General features: G+C 38.0%; 2 protein-coding genes across 2 annotated transcripts in view; both read right to left on the bottom strand.

Moving 5' to 3' along the window:
* LOC110155377 (uncharacterized) overlaps positions 1-1,163 on the bottom strand; it is a 13,439-nt gene extending 12,276 nt beyond the window's left edge. The window contains exon 1 of the mRNA XM_055155064.1: positions 1,003-1,163. Coding sequence (XP_055011039.1) covers positions 1,003-1,163 — 161 coding nt within the window. The remainder of the gene's footprint in view (positions 1-1,002) is intronic.
* An 860-nt stretch (positions 1,164-2,023) lies between these two features.
* tpo (thyroid peroxidase) lies at positions 2,024-26,357 on the bottom strand. The gene is given in 12 exon segments (XM_020919473.2): positions 2,024-2,061; positions 2,064-2,125; positions 2,196-2,399; positions 2,482-2,719; positions 4,355-4,525; positions 6,384-6,642; positions 16,037-16,504; positions 17,886-18,065; positions 22,219-22,348; positions 24,147-24,276; positions 26,023-26,168; positions 26,242-26,357. Coding segments are annotated over 12 exon segments (2,142 nt in total).
* Positions 26,358-27,859: the final 1,502 nt, after the last annotated feature.

The following is a 27,859-nucleotide window of genomic DNA, read 5'->3' on the forward strand; positions in this document are numbered from 1 at the left end:
ACCAAGTGAACAATATATGCAAAGCACATTGATTTTTATAAATACATTATGACTTTGTGATTAAAAGAGCACCTGTATGGCTTAGGATCAAATCCTTCATCATTTTCATTTGTTGTTGTTGTTTTTAATTTATTTATTTTTATTTTACTAACATGCAAAGACAATAGAAAACAAAACATAGGGCATACAAGTATACAATCATGATAAAGACAGCAACAATACTGTACAATTACATTACACATACATATACAAAAATACACATCACATATACATGTGTGTGCATACAGACACACACACACACACACACACATACATGTATATATATCAAAGGTTTTCTGATTTTCATTTAGTTTGTATAGTAAATAAAGCATATTTTAAATTGTTATTTTATTATTAGCTTATATTTTATATGTTACCATTGCTAGCAATTTTTTTTTTTTTTTTTACAGTAAAGCATGTTGAGATGCTTAGTGTGTGTATCTACAAATACATCTACCTGCTGTCTATTTAAATAAATATTATTGGGGTATCAGAAATGTCCAATCCCTTTTCAGTTAGGGGCTCCCAGGTATTGCTATTTAGTTTGTAGATTAAATATATACTATACAGTATATTACAATAATATGTTTGTTTGTCCATATTAAAGAAACAAAATGAGTGACATTGACACTTTGACTACTTGACAGCATTCCACCAATAGCATGTTTTTCATACAGTTGTTTAATGGAACACACCTTGAGTGTTTGGTTAACAGTGCTGTCAGACAGGAAAAGTGGAGGATGAAATATTCTTGCAGCCAATGACAACACTGATGACATTATGTCTTGACTTCATTACCACTGGTCTGGCAAGATATAAACGGCACGATATATATATATATATATATATATATATATATATATATATATATATATATATATATATATATATATATATATATATATATATACACACAGATATATATATAGTTTCAGGGTGCTGGTGCTGGATTTAGGATGGAACCCTCCATGTATGGTCAGGAGCTTTTGTATCTCCTTTGGCCAGTGCGTGATTCCTGCTGGGTATCTGATCACTGGCAGGGCGTAGCTGTTTATTGCCTGGGCCTTGTTCTTGCCATTGGGTAAGCCTTGAACATGGAAAAGCGCTAATGCTCGGGGACCCATCTTTATGATGTTGTTGCTAGGCTTGGACAGGACTACCTTAACTGGACGATTTGACCTACTGTGCATATTTTGAGTTGATGGGGGAAACCATCTTTTTGTCAAAACATTATTTAAAAATTGAAAAAAGTTTCTGAACATCAGCCATGTGAGGGTGCTATGAATTTTTTTCACTTGTAAGTTGCTCCTCCTTGGATTTGCACCTCTACAAGAACTTTGGTGTCTGCTTTCTGTTTCATTTGAATAATAACATCAACAACAAGAAAAGTGGTCATTTGAAAAAAACAACAAAATATAGTGACATTGGTGGTGTACCATTTGTTAAAAATTCATTGAAAGTATTCTGGCTGTACATGAGGAGTTTCCAAAACAAATGTCAGTATAATATTTTATACAGTTATTGGTTAAAAAACAAAACAAAACAATAACTTGTGTAAATGTACATATATGCAATAATTTGAGTGATAACAATACACCTAAAAAACTCAATGTCATTACCAAATACATTCTACATCAATACACAACATTACTCTTTACATTAGCTAATGTAAAAAATATGTATTATAAGTATAGAATGGTAGTTTTTTTTGGAAACAGATTAATGCATTTTAGAAAGTGACTTGAGCAAAACGTGGGTGGGATTTCATATTTTAATTCAAACGCACCACCAGATAGCAGTAAAGGTCCAGTCAACACAGTTTATGCAAATAATAATGCCCCTGGTTGCTAATATGGCTTACCTCACTAACAATAATGAGAAAATTCATAACAATAGTAGTCAATGCACTTCTAGCAGAAATCTGTCAGACCTTTTAGTACTGACAGTTGAAGCCAGAACAAACCCAGCCTTTGAGCAGATCACTTCACTGATTCCCTTCACAAACTACTGCAGCAGCCGGCCTAATTTGAAACCATGGTAACAAGAGTACAGAGCAGCACACATTTCCACAGGACAACATCATATCCTGTTCTCAGACAGGCTGGACAATGCTGATCAAGTGTGAGTGGTAAATGTAAGATAGTAGGATTTAAAACAGGCTCTGCTCTCTCCACACTGTCAGATTTATTGATGCTGTTTTATCACAAGGAATATAATCAGATGGATATTTGCACAGTGTGAAGGAGTCAGGACAAACTTCTGTAATATCGCTGTTGTCGCAAATCAGCCGAGACAGCGATGTTTTAAGCAGCTCTGTTTTCTGCTGCTGAACAAATTGACCACCAGCCTCCCACCAGAACCTAAAAAGAACCAGAAGCTTTAAAAGTATAGCATGACAAAATACATTTGCGTAATTATGTTTATATTTAAATAACGGGATACCTATCGCCATCACGAAGAAGTCTCATCTGCTTTGCTATCAGACATGAAAAGAGAGGACCAGTTCTTGCACCTGGCACAAACTTTTCAACAAGTCCTCCAAGCCACACATCAATGTTGTCAGGATGTTTGTACACATCCAGAATCTTCTTGGCAACGGTTTCATCTCCCACAATTTCTGAGAAGTCCTTTAATGTTTTCACTGGTTTCAGCTTGCAGAATGCTCGCCACTTGTTGTATCCTGGCGACAAATACAGAGATCTTAAATTAGTCCTTCAGTGTGTGAATGTTGTTACAACCTGTGTACTTTGTAAGTCAGGTCACCAAGTTTAAGTCTCACATTAGTAATTCTTGAAGCATTTTGTGATTTTAAGTGACAGATTGACAGATACAAGTAAAAAAAACAAAAGAATATTTTGTCAAGGGCAGGGCAAAAGATCAGGTTCTCCAGCTATTGGGAGCAGTTTGTCCAGCTTAAGTGAGTTTAGTGAAAGTGGTGGTACTTAAGTAAAAGTAAACACTCAAGTAATAGTATCACATTAAAAAAATCACACTCAGTTATCACAGATTAACTATCGAGGAATCTAATGTAATGATTTTGTGGTGAATTGTGCTGATTTTTATTCATCAGAAACAACTGAATCATTTTCCTAATTTTCCAGGTCATTTTCATGCATATATTTTTGTTTGCTTAATGCTGGGACTTTAATTCAATACCTTCAGGCTAGATGGCACCAAAAATAAAAATAAATCCCCCAGGCATTTCAGCATACATTAAAAAAAATGTCCTTTTTGAGTGCGGTTCAAACATTTGGTGAATGCAGCAGTAATAAAGTAGAGATGACTGCTCTCAAATGTAGTTATGGAAAGTAAAAAGTATCCACATGTGACTTAAGCACAGTACTTTTACTTTTGCACTTGCCACTGAAGAGAGTTACTTAAAGGTGCTTTGTGCAACTTTTCTAGAGAACTTGCTTGTCTGGTATGTTCAATGGTATGACATTAAACACCTCTATCTAACATTTATTCATTACGGGTGTTTCTATTGCTCCAAAATAATAATAATAATAAACAATAATTCTCTCTGTGAATAAGGTTGCTTCTCTGCAGATGTGACCTATAATGCAGAGTTTTGTACGAGTCCATTTTTGGAGACCCGCACCTGTCCTCACCTGTACAGTACAGCACTGCACCCGCTTGTTAACCTGTGATTATATTAAAGTTGAGCCCGCATTCACCCAGACCCGTTAACATTCTACTCGTTGCCCGTCCTTGCCCGTGATAAATCACACACAAATTAACACACACGCCACAGACTGAACCAGGACTAAACCAGGACTAACCTAACCTAGGACTGGACCAGGTCTAAACCTGGATTAACCTTGGATTTAAGAGAGAGACAACCCCGAGCCCGCAGAGCAGGGTGTCCACAATGCACACTCGGGTAACTGCGGCACGGAGCGCTGCGTCAGTCCTTTTGCCTGCAGTCACCCAACTGTCTACACGGGCACACCTCCGAGCCCGTCTTGACAGTGAGTCCTGGTTCAGTTCTGGTTTAGTCCTGTTTTAGTCCTGTTCAGTCCTGTTTTAGTCCTGTTCAGTCCTGTTTTAGTCCTGTTCCTGTTTAGTCCTAGTTTAGCCCTGGTGTAGTCCTGATTTAGTTCTGACCCACCTGTGTGTAATTACTACCTGACCCGGTGCAGGACTCTGCTGTAATGTAGCCTATAGTTGTCTGCCATGAGATCGATGGGTTTAATCTCTACTATGGAACATTCTAGACAAAGCAATAACATATCCATGGAGACAAGCAGGTGACGGACCCTCCACCAGAAAACCTGCACAATGCACCCTTAACCTGTGACCTGAGCCCTTGTACCTGGCAGGCCGTGGTCTCGTCCTCTCTGCAGGTTGAGAGCGGCCAGGTCCATTTGTTGGGGTATATTGAGGACGAGCAGTCTGTCTGTGAGCTCCTCTGTCAGCAGCATGTCCGCATGAACAGATGCTGCTGCTGTCCCAATTAGACCTCTCAGGACGGGCTCGATCCCCCCTAAACAAAACCATAGAACAGACCAAAATAAACCAGTCTCTTTCATTCTGTACACACTCATTCTACTGAAGAATTTGAGTGCCTCACAGTTAGAATGGTTTATGCAGCAGGCTGGTTGAGTTTAAAATGTGTGTATATGATTCACAGAAATCACTTTCAAATATTGACAATTTTAAAGGTCCTATATTACACAGAATTGACTCTTGTGCGCTTTAAGCTGTGTTATGTTGTTACTTCACCAAAAGCTTAACCAGAGTTGTGTTTTGTTTCATTCACACATGTTTGAGTAGTCCTTTATTTTTAGTTTGTCTACATCTCCAAAGCTCAAAATGCTCTGTTCCACCTGGTAATGTCATGTAGTGGTAGTTTTCAAGTTAAAGGAACAGTTTGGAATTTTGGATGTACGACCTAATTTCCTAGTGAGCCAGAGTGTTGGAGATGTGTGCAGACACTTTTTAAAATATTCCATCCAGTCCTTGTATTTGCAGATGTCGCTGGTGCTAGGCTAGTGCATGTCAATGGCCATAGTTATCCTGCCACTAAAAACAGTCTTACCCACTCCACAAAACACCCGAAGCAAATCTATTATTACACCAGACTGTTCATGTAATTGTCTGTGTTGCTAGAAGTTAAACCAACCTTACATTTGAAGGATTTATGTCTGAGCAGCAGCAGCTAGTTGTACTTCCTGATAGAAAGCTTGGCAGCGGTGGACTGATATATGAGAAAATAGTCCCTGGACGTGCAACAATTCATGCGATGCAAGGTTAGTTTTATTTCAAACATTATTTTATCAACACAGACATTTACATGGACAGTCTGGTGTAATAATAGATTTGCTTTGAGTGTTTTAGTGTCAGGATAACTATGGCCATTGACATGCACTAGCCTAGCACCAGCGACTTCTGCAAATACAAGGACTGGATGGAATATTTAAAAAAGTGTCTCCACATGTCTCCAACACTCTGGCTCACTAGGAAATGAGGCCCTATGTCAAAAATTCCAGACTGTCCCTTTAACAGTTAGATTATACATTTAGTTCAGTAGATATTAGCAGCTCCAGGACTGAAATCATCCAGATGTTTGTAGTAAAGGTGGAGCACTTCTTGTATTTCCACCTGACATTACAAGTTGGAACAGAGCGTTTTCCTGTTTAAGAAAAGAAGAAAGTGTGTTGAACATGTGTGAATGAAACAAAACACAAGTCCAGGTCTGTTTTTGATGAAAAAAACATTATAACATAGATGAGAAAAAAGCATAATATGGGCTCTTTAAATAATGTCAGTTTCCAATTCTGAAAAAAATGTAACTTGAACAAAACTCTTAACTAAAACAACTAGAATTCCTGTCAGATCTAAATACATTTAAACTACTGACCGCTAATTCGACTCACTAATGTGCCCATAATATGTCTATGCAGATTTCCCCATAGATTCCTGACTACTTCTTTGAATCTTCAGATGTTTGATCATGCATAAGTTATCCTACTGAATATTAAATAAAGGATCAGATTAACATGTTGGAAGTCTGTACAATTATATTATCGGTATGTGTGGTGATAAAAGTCGATAAAAGGCTCATATTACACTGTTTTCTGATTTATGTTTTAATGTTGTTTCCTCTCACAAACAGACCTGGAGTTGTGTTTTTTGCTTTTTATTTTTTATTTTTCATTCACACATGTTTAACTCACAAACCCTGCATATTTAGGCTTCTCACAACTCTGGGTATGTTTTGATGAAGTAACAACATTATTACATGAATAAAAGCCCACAAGAGTTCATTATATGTCATATAGGATCATAAATGGAATGATCTTTAGAATGACATGAGAAGTTTTACTGTTTTACACACTGACCCTCTTTTACGATCCTCCAGGGGCTGAAGAAAGCTTGGTGCAGCCTCAGATTGGGAAAGATTTCATGTTCCTGGAAGCTCTGGTTGAGTCTGCGCAAAGTCGGAGAGATGGTGGCGTGGCCGAAGCGGAACGCAGCTGTGGCGAATACGTTGGAGACGGAAGGGTTAACTGAAGGATCATATCCTTTGTATGGTCCAACATGGTATTTATACGCCACCGGACCGATAATCTTAGGAATGTAGTCCCTCATGGTTATGATCTACGGGGAATAAAAAAAGTGTTCTGATGAGTACAGACGCATGCTTTTAATTAACATTCCCCAGAGTCTAAAGCACAGTTGGACCATATTTCTCCATGCTCAAACCTATCAACATATTTTCTTATATAAGTGGGACACAAATATATAAATAACCAGCAATAATTAGAAACAAGTCATATATATCTACGCATGGAAAGATTTATGTATGAGGCTCCAACCAAGCTCTTATCTCACTGTCTTATTTAATTGAATGGAGAGTAAATCGGGGTTCAAATCTTTCTAAGTCCTGAAACTAACTCTATCTTTATATGAGCAATTAAAGGTTACTCTTGTGAGATTTTAGCCATGTTAGAATGTTGTTACCTCATCAAAAATGTACCCGGAGTTATGTTTTGTTTCATTCACAGTAACACATTATTATTAGTCAAAGATCAAAATGCTCAGTTCCATCTTGTAACGTCACAAAGCAATATTTTTTAAGTTAATAGCTACAGTTTTAACCATTATTTCAGAAGAGATTGTCAATTGCAGGGCTGAAATTACCCAAATGATACTAGTGAAAGTGTATGGAGTTTAAAAAATGCAGTGGAGCATTTCCTGTATGACCGTATGACATCATAAGGTGGAACAGAGTGTTTTCTATTTGAGAGAAAAAGATCTCAGCCTATATTTGCAGGGTTTGCGTGTGAAATGTGTGAATGAAACAACTTCAGGTATGTTTGTAATAAGGAAACAACATACATAACATAACATACAGTCAGTCCGAACATATTGTAATTTGGGCTCATTGTAGCGAGAAAAAAATAAGCAAAATTCATGTTTTGAAGAATAATTATCTCAGAAAACTTCTCTTACTTTAACCATTCTCAAACCAAGGTAATGACTTTCCCCATATCATGACAAAAACAGCTGCAGCGTTCAGCACTCAAATTGAAATGCACGTCAAAATGAAACCAGTGCACTATTTTCGTTTTTGTTGTTTTTGATGTCCTAGAAAATATCAGGCTTTCACTGCATTTGAAAATGACTCGTGACCTTATCATTTGTTTTTGCCAGGCACTTGAAGCAGCACATCTCTGAATGTTTAAGTGGCAGCCCACAGACACTAGGTGGTATATAATGTATGAATGGATCCACCTGCTCGTGCCCTCTGGCCTCCATTACCGAACACACTCCAGCTTTGGCTTTCATTTTCAAGTGCAATGCAAATGGCAGTGATTTGTGTGGTGCAAATATGACATAAACACTAAGGCAGATAGATTTGTTTAATTATTTGATAGTGTCTGTAAAAATTTAACAAGCCTCTTAAAAAAAAAGCAATATTGCATAAGTTTCCAAATCGCTGAGGAAAAGTTGAAAGAGGAGGTGAACAATGAGTTTCTTTATGAACTACGATCTTAGTCAGAATGACCATGAGCGGTGTGAGAGTTTTAGGATGAACTAGAAAAGCACTCAGAGAGCGCAGACCTCCGCCAAGGACTACCCCCGTTTTTTATATAAATTGCGATAAAATCAGTCTTCTGGATCAGATCCAGATCAGCCTTTGGAATATGAAAGAGGATCCCACTGTCCATCCCTGAGTCAAATTTCATGGGGTTTGGTCAATAATTAACCGAAATATTGAGAAACAAAATTTTTGGCCCCATTTACCACAATGTTAACTAAAATTTCAAAGTGATCCAGAATCCAGGATTTCTTCCGGATCACCCCCAAAATGAAATCAGTTCTTTCTTTTCACATTTCCAACAAATCCTGAAAATTTCATCAAAATCGGTCCATAACTTTTTGAGTTATGTTGCTAACAGGCAAACAAACAAACAAACAAACAAACAAACAAACAAACAGACAAACGCCGGCAAAAACATAACCTCCTTGGCGGAGGTAAAAATGAATGATTTATTTGAATGCACATTAAAGAATGTATGTATTACTCCAATGACTGCACCCAGTTTTAGTTGAGATCATAGCGTAGTTCCTGACAGTGGCCTTGTGTACACTACTGTCTGCTGATGCGATGAGGCTGAGGTGTGACTGACAGCAGCTGGGACAGTGTCATGGCCAGGTAATCCCAAACAATACACTGAACAAGATCTGAAAGAACAACAGGGCATTCTCAGAATGACTGCCTCTCTAAACTATGCACCTGAAATATGCATCATCATAATAATAACACCAGGTGCCACATGAGAGCACCAGTGGTCGTTGTGTCCTTAGACAAGGCACTTCACCCACACTGCCTAGTATGAAAGTCGTGTCTTACATTCTAGACAAGATTCTTTAAAGCTTCGAGTGTACAAATAAAGTACTACACTAAATTCCAAACTATTGAGCACACCTGAACCTAAGCCACATCAACTAAATGTTAACTAAATGTTAAAATTGGACATTTATAGGCAGCACCTGAATACAAACCGCAAGTGTCCACGTATTCAAGAATGTTTTCAAGTCCGGGCCATCTGCTTTTATCGCCTCTAAAAGTTTTTATCATCTTTTTGCATTGAGTCAGTTCATCACGCTGCCTTCCCCAAAATCTCACCATCGACTCATTGATGCCGAGCTCACGTGCAGCAGCTCTGTTTCCTTCAACAGCCTTTGGCTTTAACTTAAAAGCTGCATCATCTGCATTTCTTCGTGTGTTTTCCATGAGAAGGGTGTGTGTATGAAGCACAAAATAACTGATCAAAACACAATCAAATCTTCATTCAAACCTTCCTCGGTGCATCACCCCGTCTCCCCCCATGTTCTACTGCACATGTCTCCTGCAGAAAGAGCCTCTGTCCTGTCTGTATCATGTCAGAGTCTTTGAGGATTTCAGCAGATTTCAGACTCTCTCAGGGGCGGGGGTTAGTTCTGTCAATCAGGTATGAGTGGATGCGCCAACTGAAGTTTGAGACGCTTCTTCTCGACACATACAGGTAAGACATATCACCCTCACTAATGTTCATTTAGCATTATAACTTATTTTATCACATGGTGATAAACTATTTCAGTGCACTGACTATATCGCTAGCTAGTGTAGCTAGTGTAGCAACTTCATGTGAACCCTAGATCCATATGTAATCGCACATACAGCGGCGTTTTCTGCACTCAGGCTGTGTGTATCCGCTGTGTTGTCAAACCATAGACCATTTATATGAATAAACAATGTGCCAAACAAAGAATCTGTCCATATATTAGCCACATTATTTTATTAGCCACAGGGTTCAAAGTGTGAGAAAAAAGTAGTGGCTTATAGTCCACAATTTATGGTTATTATCATTATTACCTGCACTATTTGATTGATGACAAATACAGAGATCATTTTTTGCCTACAATCACAATACACACACACACACACACACACACAGGCAGTCTTGACCCTGGTTTACTAATGCACAAGTTAGCGTTGTCACTGAGGACCCACAGTAACACAGATGTAAAACTGCACACTGCCTTACAAAAACCTCTCCATCAGCCTGTTTCAAATTGATCTAAACTATGCTCCTGCACCAAAAACCACCAAAAGGACAGTTTTGCACAGTCTTTATACATCTAAGTAGCACTCCTTGCCTTCTAAAGTGATCTTGTATATGAGATTCAGACCTGGAGTTTTGGATTTTAACAACATCAATTCTATAACTATTATTGGCCAGTAGAATGTGGTGATGTCATTTCAACTCCAGCAGTTATGTGCATAAACTCTACATTGTTCACAAACATCCACAGTGACGCCCGGGCTCTGACTTGGCAGCACTCACAGTCGGGAGAAGGCACAGAGGAGCGCACCGTGCAGACTCCACCTGCAGCGCTAACAGAGAATGAAGTGGCTACTCGTGCCTCTCTTTTCTGTAATTGCCTTGTCTAAGTAGCAGAAATCGGCGTGACGTTTGTCAGGGCTCTGCGGGACATTTCACAAGCTCCATCTGAACCAGCTGCAGTCTGATAAAGAGGAATATGAGATGAAGCAAAGGGCTCTGCAGCAGCGCAAGTCTAAAAGCAAAAAATGTGAATCAATGCCTGGTATTGATTACACGTAGTTTCTGTCAACACAAAAAGATAAATCAACTTGAAGCTCTCAGATGCAATTGTTCTGATAAGTTTTTCTTCTCTCTAACAGGTCGCCTCCAGCCCGGCCTGACAGCAATGTCCGTGCTCCGTCTTCTTTATTGTGACAAGCAAGACTGCAGCAGGTACATTACAGTATTGGATTTAGGGATCAACTGTCCCCAAACTCAAAAAATGCACTTTCAATGTCCAAGACTCTGAGCTGGGCAGGAGCTGTGACATTCTAGTACAGTTTGACCACAGCTTTAGAAAGAACTGCCCTGTTTCTTAACTTGTTTAAAGGGCCCATATTGCTCTTTATTCTGATCTATGTTATGATAATGTTTTCTCATCAAAACATACTTAGTTGTGCTTTGTTTTGTTTACATGTTTAACACACAAACTCTGCATATTTAGACTGGGTTCTTTTCTCAAACAGAAAACACATGGTTCCACCTTGTGCTCCACTGTGTCTTTAAACTCCATGCACCTTCACTTTAATAATTTGGATGATTTCTGCCCTGGAATTGCAAACTCTCTACTCTATTCCTTCTGAACAAAAGGTAAAAGGTAGCTGTTAACTTGGAAACTACAGAGCATTTTCAGCTTTGGAGATGCAGACATAATAAAGGATTACTCAAACACAAACAAAACACAACTCCGGGTAAGTTTTTGATGCGATAACAAAGTTATAAAATGGCTTAAAGCTCAAAAGAGTCAATTTTGTGTAATATACAACGTTGAACTCTCCTTTACATACGTGGTGTTCTTTTTTTTGTTTTATATACACCTATAGCAGAGGTGGGTCCAAGCAAGTCCAAGTCGGGCCTTGAGTCACTGGCCCATAAGTCCAAGTCAAGTCCAAGTCATCTACTTTGAGCTTCAATTCATTTCAAGTCTTTAAACCAAAGTACCAAATAGAGCTTAGGTTTTTGCTGTTTATATGAATTTTAAACTAAATTGTACTTAAAAAATCATAGTATATTTATATATGAGTATTTATATCAGAGTTGTAGAAATGTAAATTTTTCCTTTTTAATTGTTTTGAAGATCTTAGTGTGAATCATTATGGTCAGAACAAAAAGAATTCAGATTTAAAATAAGTTATTTTGTCATGTAGTCTGCACTGAAATGGAAGGATCATGTTCCATTTCAGGGGGGGGAGCATGTTCCAGTTTTTTCCTGTAAAATTCAACACTTCATTTATCAACTGTAAAGAGAAAAGTATTTTCTAAAAACATATACACAATTTTAGGAGAAGTATCAAGTCTTATCAAGTCACAGACCTCAAGTCCAAGTTAAGTCCCAAGTCAATGGCTTTCAAGTCCAAATCAAGTCCCAAGTCTTAGTCCATTTTTATCAGGTCAAATCTCAAGTCTGACTTGAGTCCAAGTCACGACTTGCAACCCCAACCTCTGACCTATAGTACTGGAGGTTTTCAGATTCTAGTCTGTGAAAATGTCTCAGTGATAAATACTCTCAGACCAAAATTGTTGTATTGTATTATATAGTTGTATATCATTTCCAAAAGGTAAATTCACAATTGTTGAAACTAATAATTTGTGTTTATGACATTTAAACATTATTAATTTTAGCCGCTCCCACATATAATAAATATTATTAGTCAATAGAATGTCATCTGAAACCCAGCTATTTGAGAATGTGGTTTTGTTTCTCTTTCACTCTCCCTATCCATGCATAAAGCACTGATCTATCAGATAATGATTTTAATCTTATAAACATATTTAGGCAACTCAAATTGTAATAAATAAAATGTTTAAAAAGACAATGACGAGCCCTTACATGCACTCTCTGAAGCAATAATTTGTATGCTACAGCGCGACTAATCTGAGGGATTTTCAGGGATTTTCGGTGAAGTTAGTCATGGTCATGGCAGCAGTTTTTAAATCCTCTACCTTCCATGTCTTTATTCTCCCAAATTATTTAAAGCATTTGTATCTCACCTTTGCCCTATCTCTTTTTAATATTCTAAAGCTCTGAGTCAACTGAAATTAGGAGGTATGCTTAATCCTCTGAAGCAGTCAAATGTCAACTCCCTAAATCTCACAGATTAAATACTTAATTTTTCCACTACGCTGTAGAAAACACATTTATATAACTTTAAATAAATCACAAATACCTTTTTTAGATATAAAGGAAGATAAGTCGTCCTAAACTGACTTTGATAGCCCCATTTGATGTGATTGCCAAAACTAAATCTCCTTATACACTATATAGTTCAAGTCTTGAAAGAGAAATTCCACTTACAGTACAGTTCTGTTGCCCTAGTTAAATAAACACACTAGAGTGTGTCACTTTCTGTAGGTGGCATGTCACAAGTCTGTGGAAATTATAGACAAATAGAGGGATGGCTTGCTTTTAAGTGGAATAAAAACAAGGCTAAAAAGTTACATACTCTGTGATTAAATAGATGATAACTTTGGCAAACAGTTATGGTAAACAGTTAGGGGCTAAGCTTAACTCACTTAACAAATCTAGACTTACCCTGAAATCCTGCTAAAACCAGTTCCATCTCCAGGAATACCAGCTCAAACGTGCCCCTGGATTGAAAGTCCCAGCTCGAGCATCGCATTCTCTCTGCTTGAACGTCCCCCTCCTCCCTCTGGGCGCCCTCTTCTCACCAGGTAACTGCTGTGCCTGGGAGAGGGGGGACCTTCTCGTTGGCCTTTAGTCAGCCACGTTGCGTTAGAAAATCAGCATTCGTAATAATAAAATGAAATGTGAATGTAATGAGACCAAATGTCGGGCCTTGTTTATGTTATTTTACCAATCTTACTGAAGTATTAATATCAATATAATCCTCATTTGCTTACAGAATTTTACTATGAAATCATATTTAAAATATTTTTCTAGTTCCCCGTGTCCTAGAGCATCTGTAACTGGTTATTTGGGAAGAAATATGAATTATTTCCTTACCTGCTGCCATGAACATAATTTGTAAGTAGCACAACACAAGAAACTTAGAAAACTACAGAGTATGTGTTTGAGATCATATCATTTTTGCATGTTTTGTTCATATGTATGAACAAATGTGCTGACATATATCGCAACTTGCGTGTGTAATTAGTACAACATATATAATAGATTTTTTATTTATTTATTTTTTTCATTTTATTTATATGTACTACATAGATTAACTAACTTACTTTCATAAATATTACAATTCAGGGGGACTTTCCATTTTAGGGACATTTTTGCCAGGGGGACTTTCCAGCTGATTTCCATCTCCAGTTTAAGACTGAAGTCATCTCGAGAAAGAAATAAGCCTGATTAAACAAAGATGAGGGGGTGAATTTGGATGTTCTTGGAGCAAAGTTAAAAAAGTCATCTTAGTTAAGCAGCTTTATACGCCACTACTTGTTACTATGGCAACAGAGCGCCAACTTGTTTTTAGTCACTTTGAAGGTTCAGGCTATTGTGCAAGGTGTAAGCAAATCACGAAGGTGCTACATAGCAAAAAAAATCAAAGCCATGAGTCAGAAGAAGAAAATGCTCTGGTTACGGTTGGCACGGAGCCAATGATCTGTTCTTTAACACTGACTCCCAGCACTGCCTTCACTGAGTTTTGATTGGTGTTGCCCTGTTACATCAAAACACACCATCGCCCCAAATAAATCAGTTCTACCGTGATTGATTTGAGGGACCTGATACTGGGCAACTCCCTTCACTTCAGGCGAGAAGGAGAGTCTCGAAGCCTGCATCAAAGTGACCAATATTTCCATTACGTGGCAGCTACAACAAACAGTACAACATTTTTACTGTAGTACACACCACTGCATGCATCTTTTGTCCACTTTTACTGATTACTACTCATTTCATGTACTTTTTGTTCTGTGTACTTGTGCTTGTCCTCTGTCGCCATTGATAATCTTAATCAAGTGGCATGCCCTGTCCAATTTACAAAGTACACAAAGAAAATCGTAAACTAGAAATGAATTTCTCCATTAACCCATTTTGATTTCTCAACTTGAGTGGTACAACTGGTTTAAAATGTGATGACTCATCTTTCAGTGGAAGTTTGAAAGGATTTCAAATAGTCTCAGTTGGTTGTTCAAGTATTTGTTTAGTTGATATTAAATTTTGCATGTGTATTCATAATGTACACAAACCTATTTTTTTAAAGAAAAAAAAAAGTACTTCTAATATCTCTAAAGTGTTTCTTGACCTCAGTGGCAAGTGAATGACGATAAAGTATGGCACAGTGAATATACTGTATTGTACTGTTGGTGATTATGTAGAGCTACTGTTCTTTTGTACTACACAATGGCTATATAATTACTTAATTGATGGTTGCTTTTCAAAACTATAAATATACAAGATAGTTAGTGTCAAAGAGTAATTGTTATTTGACATTTGTACATGTAAGTAGTAAAAGTAGTTGTAGTAATAGCGTTATACATTTCTGATACTTTAAGAGGCTGAAGCTCATAGTGTTCAAAGTAGGATGAGAGAGAGTGTGATTAGGTTTGTTGTTCACTAATGACAGGGCGAGTGGTGTACAGTAATGGCCCAGTGACTGCAACTCATTTCAGTGATAGAATGTAACAAGGTAGTAACAAGGTACGGTACTGAAGTATAAATGTTATGTATCTGAACTTTACTTATGTAGATTTTAAAGTGAATACTTTAACTTTTACTTCACTGCATTTGAGAGCAGGTATTTATACTTTCTATTCCACTACATTTACCAGGATTGAAAAGTATTTTTATAGTTTGAGACCTACTGAACACTACATTTAGATTAGATACATTAGACCAGACATGTCAAAGTCAGGCCCGGGGTCCAAATTTGGCCTGCGATATACTTCTATTTGGCCCACGAGATCATATCAAATATGTATTAGAGCTGCCCGCTGGCTACAGATAGACTATACAGACATTATTTATTTAAAATGTTGTTATTATTTTATATTAAGCTCCTTCTGGATTCAGTGTTTACCAAAACTATTATTAAACATTTATTTTAATAAGAAAAGGTTTAATATTACATATTTCGAAAGAAGAACATGCAGATGTTGTTGAAATTTTTCAATAAATATTTAGTTTGGCCCACGACGAGTCCCAGTTTTAAATTTCGGCCCTCTGTCAGTTTGAGTTTGACACCCCTGCTTGTAGATTTTCTCAAATGATATTTTTACTTGAGTATTTTTTTGCCCTGATATCAGTACTTTTACTTAAGTAACAAAATTGAAAACTTCTTCCACCACTGACTGATTTGTTTTTGTATATGCTTTTGCTACGAAGATATCTAACTAACCAACCATCTAACTAACTTTTTTCCTCTTCTCCCTGTCTTGTTGACTACAGTCGTGCTCCACTGGTGTGTGCAGGGCTTGTATGACCTGCTCACCTGGTGCATTGCTCCGATGATCCTGCGCGTCTCCTGGTACACAGTCTCTGAGCTCCAGTGAGCGTTAAGGGCCCTCAGCTCCTGTGCGACGCGGTTGTGTTCTCTGAGCCATAGAGTGTGCAGAACGGTGAGGGGCAGGGCTTCATTCACCCGACTGTCCCCTGCGTTAAAGCACTCCACCCTGGACCCCCCTCCCTGCTGGTCACTCTGCAGACAGCCCGACGGCAAGGAGGGCACGGGGGGCAGGTAGGGGCGTCCTCTGGGGTCACTGAACTCACAGTGGACAGACACTTTTCCATCGGGTCCCCGCAGAGAGGCCTGCAGCTCCGCGTTGTGGCCGTACACTACAGAGGCATCGATGAAGGAGGTGATGGAGTTCATCTGCTGACGCTGGAGAGTGTGTCTGAGGTCAGGACCAGAGCAGCAGGCCGGGGATGAGCGATGGAAGGGCATGCAGCCATCACCTGTCTGTGAACGGTATCAATAAAATATCATCTGACTTAATAAACTCACAGGTCAACGTGCAAAAATAAAAACTAAAAAAAGATTCCCAATAATAGAGTTGACTATGGTGGCCCTAGTCCCTAGTCTAAAAACAATCTGAACAAAAAATGATGACACAAATGATTGACTTTATGCTTATTGTCATAAAAATTAGTATCTAATCTGAAATCAGTGAAAAGAAAAGACAATAAGTGACATTTTATCTCCATACTTTTATAAAATGATTCAAATACGGATGAGTCGTGCCAAGTAATCTCAGTATAAATTTGAGGGAAACACTTTTACACATTTAATGGAACTGTTGTGAAATATGAATATGGAAAATTGAACACATCTGTTAAAATATATTGCAAACAACAGTATGAACATATCAAGTCTTTATTTTAATTAATATGATAATAAAATCCTGACCACAGCTACTGATACTTTGCAGTGACATCATACTGGGGGTGTTCTACATGTATCTTTATTGTAAATGTGTCTGAAGTTTTAAGATCATCTGGAAACTCAAGAAAAAAATACTAAATGGATTTAAAAAACACATTTTCAGGAATCTGTGATCAGTACAAGTGTGGTACTGAAAGGTACAAAAAGGTGAGAGATTAACTGAAAAAACTGCCGGCTAACGTAGGGAGACCAGACATCCCCGGGGACAGTCCCAGTTTTGAGCCCTGTGTCCCATGTCCCAGCAGATTTAAACAAAACCAGTGATTTGTCCCAGTTTTATACAAGAAATGTCCCAGATGTCTCTATTTTTGACCAATTTGATCAAACCAGGTCTAAACCAAGACTAAACTAAGATTAAACCAGGACTGCATCAGGACTAAACCAGGACTAAACTAAGACTAAAACAGGACTACATCAGATCTAACCCAGGACTAAAAGAGGACTATCACAATTTTTGACTAATCTAATCTCTGCCAACAGTAAAGAGGAGCATAAATTCTCATTTGTTTTACCAAAATACAGAAATGCATGCTTGCGAATGCCCATAAAGCAAAAAATGTAGCGATAGAAATCCGTCAGATCATGACTGACACGAGAATACACAATGTTACACTCTGTTTTCACAATTTTATTTATACCGATCATCCCAACCGAGGTGCATCCCAGTTTAGAATTTTGATTGTAATTTTATGTGTGAGACTTTCTTAAGATCACAGATCATCTCACCTGTTGTAGTTCCAACCAAGTCAGCTCTTTCTGGTCAGGTTGTGTAAAAATAAACGTCAGATTAAGTCTAACTTGCGAAACAGAGCTTCAGACAGAGTAGTGTTTTTGGTTAGCTACAAAGTTATCAATAATCAGCCGTTTTGCCGCTTGCATGTGTTTAATTATGACATACCTTTATAGGAAAACAGGGGTGCGCATTTTGGCAGGTGCTGAGGCAGGTGGGGCTGGTGCTTTGGGGGGTGAAGCTGATGTCATGGTCGATGTACTGACCCCACTCCACCAGAAGCTGAGCATATTCGTCCTCTCTGGGTTTAATGGTGCTCCTCAGGATGGTTTTACTCACCTCCCTCACCTGAGATATAATGACAGGTTAATGACATTCCCCTGGCAGCAAACTTTTAATCTGGATAAGGATTCAGTGATGAGTTCAGAAGTTTCAAGAGTCAGAAACACTCTTAAGGTTGTAGTAAAAAACAAAACAAAAAAAATCTGTCTTATTTTACGCAAACTGACTCTTGTGAGCTTTAACCCATGTTATAATGTTGGTACCTCATCAAAAACATACCTTGAGTTGTGTTTTGTCACTTTGTCTGCATTTCCAAAGCTTGAAATGCTCTGTTCCACCTTTTTGTCATGTAGTGGTAGTCTTCAAGTTAACAACTACCTTTTATCTTTAGTCTCAGTAGAGATTGGCAATTCCACAAAAACAAAGCATTTCCTGTATTATTAGGGGTGTAAAGATATCCAAGTCTCATGACACGATATTGTCACGGTATGAACCTCACGGTACGATATTTATTGCGATATCGTGGGAAAGCTCACGATATGGTGGGGAGGCTCATGATTAGGGATGTAACAATATCCAAATCTCTCAGTACGATATTTTCACGATATACATCTCACGGTATGATATTTATTGTGATATTTTGTGGAGTTAATACGCTACTTTTTCCTCTTAAAATGCCTTGACAAGACTTAATCCAAAGAACTAAGACTTAAAAGTGCTCAGAACTGTTATTTCTTCTTGTAGTCTGCACTAAAATAGAGTAAAGGATCATGGTCTATGTAGTTTTCTCTGTCTTTTTTTAACTATCGCTGCACCATAACTCTTCATTTAAGCAAAGAGACTTGTAATTCGATATATTGTGATGGTCCACGATATTATTGTGTTATTGTGGTATGTCTTACCATTTAACACCATAACGTTGAGTTTTTTCAGTTTGAGAGAAGCATTCACTTTAAATATGCAGAGTTTGTGTATTAAATAAGAAACAACACACTGACATTGATCAGAAAATTGTGTCATATGGGTTTTATTATTATGTATTATTTGTTATTATTATTATTATTATTATTATTATTATTATTATTATTATTATTATTATTATTATTATTATTATTATTATTTGGTGATTATACTGGGTCCCACATCAATTCAAACTTACCAACTCACACATAGAGACAAAACAGAACAGTCAAAATGGATATTGATGCAAATTACAATGAGTCTTCTTTGAATAAAATAGGCTACTACTTTTGGAATTGTGTGTGGTTTTGCTATTATTAGATGAGATTAGCATTATTTAAAAAAAAAGAAAAGAAAAAGTGAAATAATATTTTTGACCTCATTGATGCAGTTCCCTTTTCATTCATTCCCTATTTCCAGCAAACTCCACTTTGGCATTTAATTAAGCTGATTTATGAAATGAATTTAATAAGCAACTGTGCTGCTGCTGTTAACCCAACTTCTTATTATGAAGGGGGTCGTTAGCATCAAAGATTATTACTTTTCTCAAACACATTAGTAAATTAACATAGCTCTATATGGAGGTAAATAAAGAGGCCCCATACAACTAATGCATATTTGATGAGTTCCTTTTCTCATTAAAGTACCATAGTGCTAACGAGTGCATAAATTACTACCGCGATGTGATGATTGTTATTACAGTCAGAGAAAGTAATTAGAACTAAAGGCGTTCATGGGGCATGCACTGTACAAGGAAGTCCACCTTTTTAGTAACGGTATGGTTCTTTTAGTTAAAGGTCCTCTATGATGCAAAATTAACTCTTGTGAACTTCAAGTCATGTTATGATGTTGTTACCTCCTCAAAAACATGGCATTGTGTTTTGTTTCATTCACACGTCTCTGAATAACTAGGGATGCAACAATAACCAAAATATTGTGATATCATATAATCAAAGTTCTCACAATAATATCATGAACTGTCACAATATATCGAATTACAAATCTCTTTGCTTAAATGAAGAGTTATGGTGCAGCAATAGCTAAAAAAAAGACAGAGAGAACAACACAGACCATGATCCTTTGCTCCATTTCAGTGAAGACTAACACTAACAGACTGTACAAGCACTTTTAAGTCTTAGTTCTTTGGATTAAGTCTTGTCAAGGCATTTTAAAAGGACAAAGTATCATATTCACAGTTTTGTTACACTCCATAAAATATCGAAATAAATATCGTACCTTGAGATGTATGTCGTGAAAATATTGCATTGAGAGATTTGGATATTGTTACATCCTTAATCCTGAGCCTCTCCACCATATCATGGTAGGATATTTATTGCGATATTTTGTGGAGGATAACAAAACTGTTAATATGCTACTTTTTCCTCTTAAAATGTCTTGACACAATTTAATTCCAAAGAATTAAGACTTAAAAGTGCTTAGAACTGTTATTTTTTCATGTAGTCTACACTAAAATGGAGCAAAGGATCATGGTCTATGTTTGATGAACTTCATAACATGACCAAATAATCGAGTAATATGGGCTCTACTAAGGATTCATAAAAGCGGTATTAGGAGAAATGTTTTATGTTGGAAATACTAAAAACTTTAATCGACACTTTACAGGATTGCTCTTTGTTTTTCACAATATGAAGGACAGTGTTAAGACTTCATACAGGCCTGGTTACCATGTGAAGTCACTCTGTCAGTTTGTGTTTGCTGGAGGACAAGTGCCTTATCTGAGCAAACCTGTGTTCAGAGTAATAAGTACTAGACCGGAGAAAATGTGGAGGAGTCCAACACTCCCACACTGAAAATGGGGAGGGAGAGAACAATGGACAACGCAGCATGTGAAAAAATGTTAGGGAGGGTGAATGGAGCGGATAGAGCAGAGACTGAGTGGTGGGGCAATTCTTTGTACGTGTAAAGCTGTTTAAATATCGTGTTCACCTCACAGTTTTGTAATATTTAAAAAAATGCACAGTATTACCATCTTCACAAGTGCCCACAAAATGTAATGCTTAAAGGTCCCATATTCAGCAAAATTTACTCTTGTGATCTTTAAAGCATTTTATAATGTTGTTGCCTCCTAAAAAAACATACCTGGAGTTGTGTTTTGTTTTGAATCCAAATCTCAAAATGCTCTGTTCCAACTTGTGATGTAATGACACTTTAGTTTGTGGGTTAACAGCTTCCTTTTACCTTGAATTCTGTAGAGATTAGCAATTCCTCAAATTAAACTATTCAAATGATTCTAGTGAAGGTGTTTGGAGTTTAAAAACACAGTGGAGTAGGGATGTAACGACCAAACTAAATCTCTTGATACGATATTATCACGATATGCATCTCTATGATATCTATTGCAATATTTTGAAGAGCCTGATATAATTTTAGATAGGACACTTTTTGGTTTTAAAATACCTTGACAAGATTTTGGTGTGAATAATTTCCATCATAATCCCAGAAGAATTCAAGTAAAAAACATATCATCATCATGGGATATGTAGTTTCTAGGGATGTAACGATATCCAAGTCTCATGATACAATATCTTTACGGTATGAACCTCACGGTACGATATTTATTGCGCTACCGTGGGAAAGCTCACAATATGGTGGGGAGGCTCAAGATTAGGAACGTAACAATATCAAAATCTCTCACTACGATATTTTCACAATATACATCTCACAGTACGATATTTATTGTGATATTTTGTGGAGGCTAAACAACTAAAACTGTTAATATTCTACTTTTTCCTCCTAAAATGCCTTGACAAGACTTAATCCAAAGAAATAAGACTTAAAAGTGCTTAGAACTATTATTTCTTCTTGTAGTTTACACTGAAATGGAGCAAAGGATCATGGTCTATGTAGTCCCCATTGTCTTTTTTTTAGCTATTGCTGCACCATAACTCTTAATTTAAGCAAAGAGACTTGTAATTCGATATATTGTGATGGTCCATGATATTATTGTGAGAACTTGATGATACGATATCATGATATTTCGGTTATTGTTACATCCCTGCATTGGAGCTCCTCATGTATTGCCATGACATCAAGGTGGAGCAGAGTGTTTTCAGTTTGAGAGATGAACTCAGTGTGAATATATATATGTTTAATGTGTGAATGAAAACAAAACACAACTGCAGATATGTTTTTGATAAGGAAACAACATTATAATAGATCAAAAATAGCGTAATATGGGCTCTTTAAATGTTCATTATGTTCCCTAGACTGCGGTGCGTGGAGAGAGTTTGCACATTACCGAGGGAAGTTGAAATCCATTGTGGAGGCGCTGTGAGTTCCAGCCCTTGGGTTCTCTCTCCCCGTCCTCATATTCTGCTGGAAGCCATCTGACCAGCGCGGTGTTGGCTGCTCCCCAGAGAGGGTTTTGCCTGACAGAAAAAATCAAGAAGGCTCTCCAGGAACACAACACTACCCAGCACACAAGACTGCATGTGCCAAAGCAAAATGACAACACCATTTGTTTTCCTACACTTGGTAAGCACGGATATATCTTTTCAAAGTCAAGTTAAAGTCAGATTCATGTGAAGTAAAGGGCTGGATGAGGCATTGTTGTTATTGTGTAATTTATTTACTGTGCAGACGTTCATTTCAAACATGAGCAGTCGGCAATAGAAGAATACACGGAATCCAAATTATGGTGTGAAGATCAGATCTCCCAATTTGTAGCAATGTTTAAAGATCTTTTAAAGGCCCATATCATGCTATTTCTGATTTATGTTATACTGTTGTTTCCTTATCACAAACATATCCGGCATTTCAAATGGAAAATACTCTGTTCCACCTTGTGATGTCATGTGATACAGGAAGTGCTACATTTTTACTACAATCATTTAGACTTAGACTTAGACAAGCTTTATTGATCCACAAGGGAAATTATTTGGACACAGTAGCTCACACATCACAATAAATATAATAACAAAGAGCAAAAATATAAATGATAAAATAAATTCTAGTAGCAAAAAAGACAGCAAGAGTGTCACATAGGGCTGGATCATTTCAGCCCTGAAATGTATAATGTCTTTATAAAACAGAAGGTTAAAGTATAGCCAGACTGGCCCTATCTAGTGCCTCCACTCAGTTTCATTTCTCTCAGGTCAGGAATCAAAATACACTAAACGATTTGCAAGAACCCCAGAAGTTGTAGACCGTGCACCGGCCAGAGAAGAGCTGTGAAGCCATGACGTCAAACTCAAGTGCCTGTCTGGGTCCCTTTTATGATACAGCACAACAGTAAACAAAGCGGACGAGATGGATGTAGATGAAGACATACATTCTGTGTTGGCAGCGATTCCCGAGATCGAGGATTTAAAGAATGTTCGATGAATTTGATCAAGGGGAAAGATAGTATTGCCCTTCTTCCTACGGGATTTGGCGCATTACATACAGCAGCGATTGGTTAAATAAAAAAAGTACCCGCCTACCATCGAGCGAACGACTCCTAATGCTGCGAGGTCAGACGGTTTCCTCGAAGTGAATCCGGCTGATGAATCAAGCTCGTAAACGGTAGGTCTTAACATGAAAACTACCACTTCATGACATCACAAGGTGGAATAAAATATTTTGACATGTATGAATGAAACAAAACACAACTTCAGGTATGTTTTTGATGAGGTAACAACATTGAAACAAGATTTAAATCTCAGGTTTAAAAAGTTAATTTTGTGTAATATAGGACCTTTAATGATCTTTCTTTTTCTAAAACACAGACAACTTTTCCCCGCCCACCCTTCCTGTTGGTCATGCTTTGACAGCTAGTTCTAAGCAATCACTGATAAAAGCTGCACTGTACCTCATAAGGGCAAAATCAAGCTTGGTGAATTACACTGAAATTCTAAGACCAAGCCCCTAAGAAAATTATTATTAGATTTTTTTTTTTTTCCTGTTTTCTTAATGATAAACATCTGATCAATAGTTCTCAATAGTTCTCCCATTAGTTACAAAAATGAATGCAGTAATAGCAAGCCCTGTGGCATGCCCTGAGTCTGCTCTGGGGCCTCCACTCAGTGAGACTCGATAAGTGATACATCTGTATAATTCAAGTGGAGAGGAGAATACTGATTGGACACTGTTTCTGCTGTAACTGTTGCGTAACATCTACTTCTACATACTGTATTGTCTGGTTAAAACAATATGCTGTGTAAAAGGATGATTTGGGTTTTGTGTCACCTGTTGTTGCAGAGTCCGCTGATGCTTCTGTACTTGAGGTGCTGGGGGTCCTGACACTCCGAGGGAGGAGGTGCAGGGGGGCACAGGGACAGCTCTGACATCAGGGCTACATCCTCCCACAGCAGCAGCTCTGACAGTGGAACACACAGACACACAGTGAGCTGAGCTTTATCAGAAAATATCAGCCATAATTAAAGCATTCAAAACCTGCACCACCTCTAAATATGACAAAAGAAAGACTAAAATGGAAACGGCAACCAAACCAGCACATACAATCAAGTCAAATATACAAAAAACAGGACACTTGTATGTACTCACACTAAAGTTAGTTAGTTGGTAGACTAAGGGTTAGTCTACCAACCCATACACTGTTGTGCCCTTGAACAAGACCCTTTTCTCACCTTGCCTGTCTATGAATGGAATGTGTGCACGTCAATAAATCAATCAGTCAAACTTTATTTATAAAGCACTTCATACAGAAGAATGGAACATGACATGATTTACAGTCATTACAACAATTCCACAGCTGCTTGACCCCATACAACCACACAACTATACAACCCAGACTGTCAAATGCACACCCATTTCTCACCCGTATGCACACACACAAACACACGCACACACACACACACACGCGCACACGCACACTCACACACACGCGCACACGCACACTCACACACTCACCAGCAGCACCACTACACAGCAACAATGGTCTTACCTCTTCAGTGTGGAGTGAACACTTAAACTGTAGTGTATCACTTTGAGAAGCATGTTTTGTGAAATTCAAATGTAAGCCACTATTTTTATTAAAGGTGCACTATGTAACTTTTCTGGTGGAGGGTCTGTCATCTGTCTCCATGGAGATGTTATTTCTTTGCCTGGATTGTTCCACACCAGGGGTCTCCAAGCTTTTTCCTCCAGTGAGCTATCTTAACAAAACAAAAACACCAGGGAGCTAGTCATTTTAGCGCAAGAAATTGAGAAAGAGCCACGGCGTTATAGAGGGTACAGTTAGATACCTATAAAACATAAACAATTTATTAGTGCACAAAGTTAGGCATCAAAATGATACTAATAACCATTTATTTCATCAAAATCTTGTTATTTAGCACAATGCATATAATTCAGAAATCTCTTGAGTTACTTGGAAGGGGCTGGAGAGCTACTGGTAGCTCCCGAACTACAGGTTGGAGACCCCTGTTCTACATCTATCGATCGATGTTTTTATTAAAAACCTGGTAAACGTGTATTCTGATGAGTACAGATCTGATCAGTGACTTGGTCTGGTGGCATCACTTGTCTCATAAATTTAACACCAAACTGTGAAACATTTCAAGTAAAGCAAAAGAATCTCCACGGAGACAAGGTGTGCGGGACCGTTCACCAACTAAATATACTGTATATTCACTGATGGGAAGAATACTTTGAAAATGTATCTAGTTACAGAATACTGATTACCTGCATTAAAATGTGTTTTGTAATGTATGCGACTACACAGGCCAATCAAAGGACTGTATTCCGAATACTTTCCTGTCACTAATTGGAGATGGAAAAATCACACACACACTCACCAAAAGAGTGGATCTGTCTTTTTCTCACTGATTCCGTGCAGTTTAAAGCCTAAATTACATGATCAAATGCTGTGATGTATTGTTGATTTTATAAAAGTAACTGTAATCTGAAAATCATCAAAAAGTGACTGCACCAGAATACAGTTACCTTCTTATAACCTACTTAAAAATAGTATTCTGAATATGTATTTTTGGTACATAATATTATGAAGTGAACCAAATTTGGACAACAAGTACCCACCAAAGTAATCTTTTCTTCTTTTCACATTCTTCCTTTAGGAAATCTGGAAACAAAGTGAGTGTACCTGCCACTTCCACGTCCCTCCTGTATCTCCGTCTCACTCTGCTCTTGAGCACTTGCAGCGTCGTCTGGAAAACCTCGGCGGCACGGGACACCTTCTGCGTCTGCGGCTCAGTTTGGCGCAGAAACATGAACATGCTCGAGCTCCGTCTGCTCGCACAACAGAAGAATAACTCTCTGTTCGGGTTTGTTTTGGTGTATTAGACGGTAGCCAACGCATTACCTCTGTTTGGAGTGAAACAACGCCTCATCCACAATTTCCAGACTTTCTTGATGTGATGAAACAAGCAAATCTTTCATGGTTGTAGCTGAAACAGATTACTTTGTTGTTGGATACATATGTAACTAGCATATAAAGAATAAGTTTAATATTTACTTACAGTTAAATTGTCTGCCAGTCAGATATGGTACATACATAACAATAAGAAAAAAACTCATCCAAAAGGCCATTGTTGGTAAGGATAACTAAACATCAACTTCTCACTCTTAACCTCCAAAAAACTGAGTGGACTTGACTTTATATTCTCATCTCTTTTTGCTTTACTCAACTTCTAGCCCTACGTCGCATTTACGGTTTACTGGTCCGCAACAGCACTCGCAACCAGGCAATATGTCAGCCACTTCAGAATATGCCCAGCTTCGAAAAACTTCGAAAAACAACAATTAGAGAAGAGACAGGAGGAAACAGACGTCCTCCTGGGAATGGAGATGTTTTATAGAAGGCCAATATATACAGTATATGAGATGTGTGGTGTTCATTCAGGGCTGAAACAGTGGGGGAGATCACAAATATGAAACTGTGAGTGTGTGATGGGACTCCAAAGACTATTCAGGCTACACTAATGAGATGGTGCCTGTTTAAGCTGTCACAGCAGTCAGCAGAGAGTATAGTCTTTTGTATACATGCTGTAGATTTACTGCAGATCACAACATTTTCTGTTCAACTCTGAAGACTGATGGTTTCCTTTTTTTATTTACATGCTTGCAGAGGGAGAAATGCTAAGTCCAGACCCTAGACTGTATAAACAAATGACAAGACTTGAGGGCTTAATGCTCGATTCAGATTTTTTTGCGAGGTCGTTCACATTTCCAATTAAACGCGACTTGTATGTGATCTCCAGTGCGAACTTTAAATGCCCCAAAAGTGTTCCACATGCGCACTGGAGGACATAACAACATCATATGCAGTGAGTAGCCTAAACTCTGGGCTTGTCTCCTAAAATCCCGTCCAGTTCTTTGCAAAATGGACAGGTTACACGTCCACACGGCCGCTTCGTTTGTTTGAGTCTTTAGCCTCCTTGTATTTAATTGCTGGCCCCTTATTTTTCGTTGACAGTGGAGCCAGGACCGCCTGTAACCACACTCGGACATTTCTTTGGCAATCATTTCAAAACCCACACGGTTCCAATAAAACCTCTCCTATTTGTCCTGAATACAGCGATCCCCTCAAATATTCATAAAGTCGCTAACCTCGCTTTCCGTCCATGGACTAGACTCCGAGCCTGACGTGTAGGTGGGATGAATGTGACCTGACCGTTCAGACTGAAGTCCCATGTCAAAAGATCGGATATGTATGGGTTTTAGGACCACATATCCAAGTGTCCTGGGTCGCATTTGAGTAAAATCAGATCTGTGTTGTTCAGTCATTAAAAGATCAGTTACAGGAGCATAGGGGTGAAAAAATCTGATTTGAGTCGCTTCAGGTTACAGTCTGAATGTAGCCTAAGGGAGTTTGGCTTTACTCATAGTGTTTGGCTCCAGTCAAATGAAGCTCATGAGGACAGCAGTTATAGGACCGAATTTGGACCTGCTTGCATATTAGGATTAGGAATTTACTTACA

This window comes from Boleophthalmus pectinirostris, unplaced genomic scaffold (assembly GCF_026225935.1).
Source record: "Boleophthalmus pectinirostris isolate CB_2022bp ecotype Guang Dong unplaced genomic scaffold, ASM2622593v1 HiC_scaffold_10, whole genome shotgun sequence".
In the NCBI taxonomy this organism is placed as follows: Eukaryota; Metazoa; Chordata; class Actinopteri; order Gobiiformes; family Gobiidae; genus Boleophthalmus; species Boleophthalmus pectinirostris.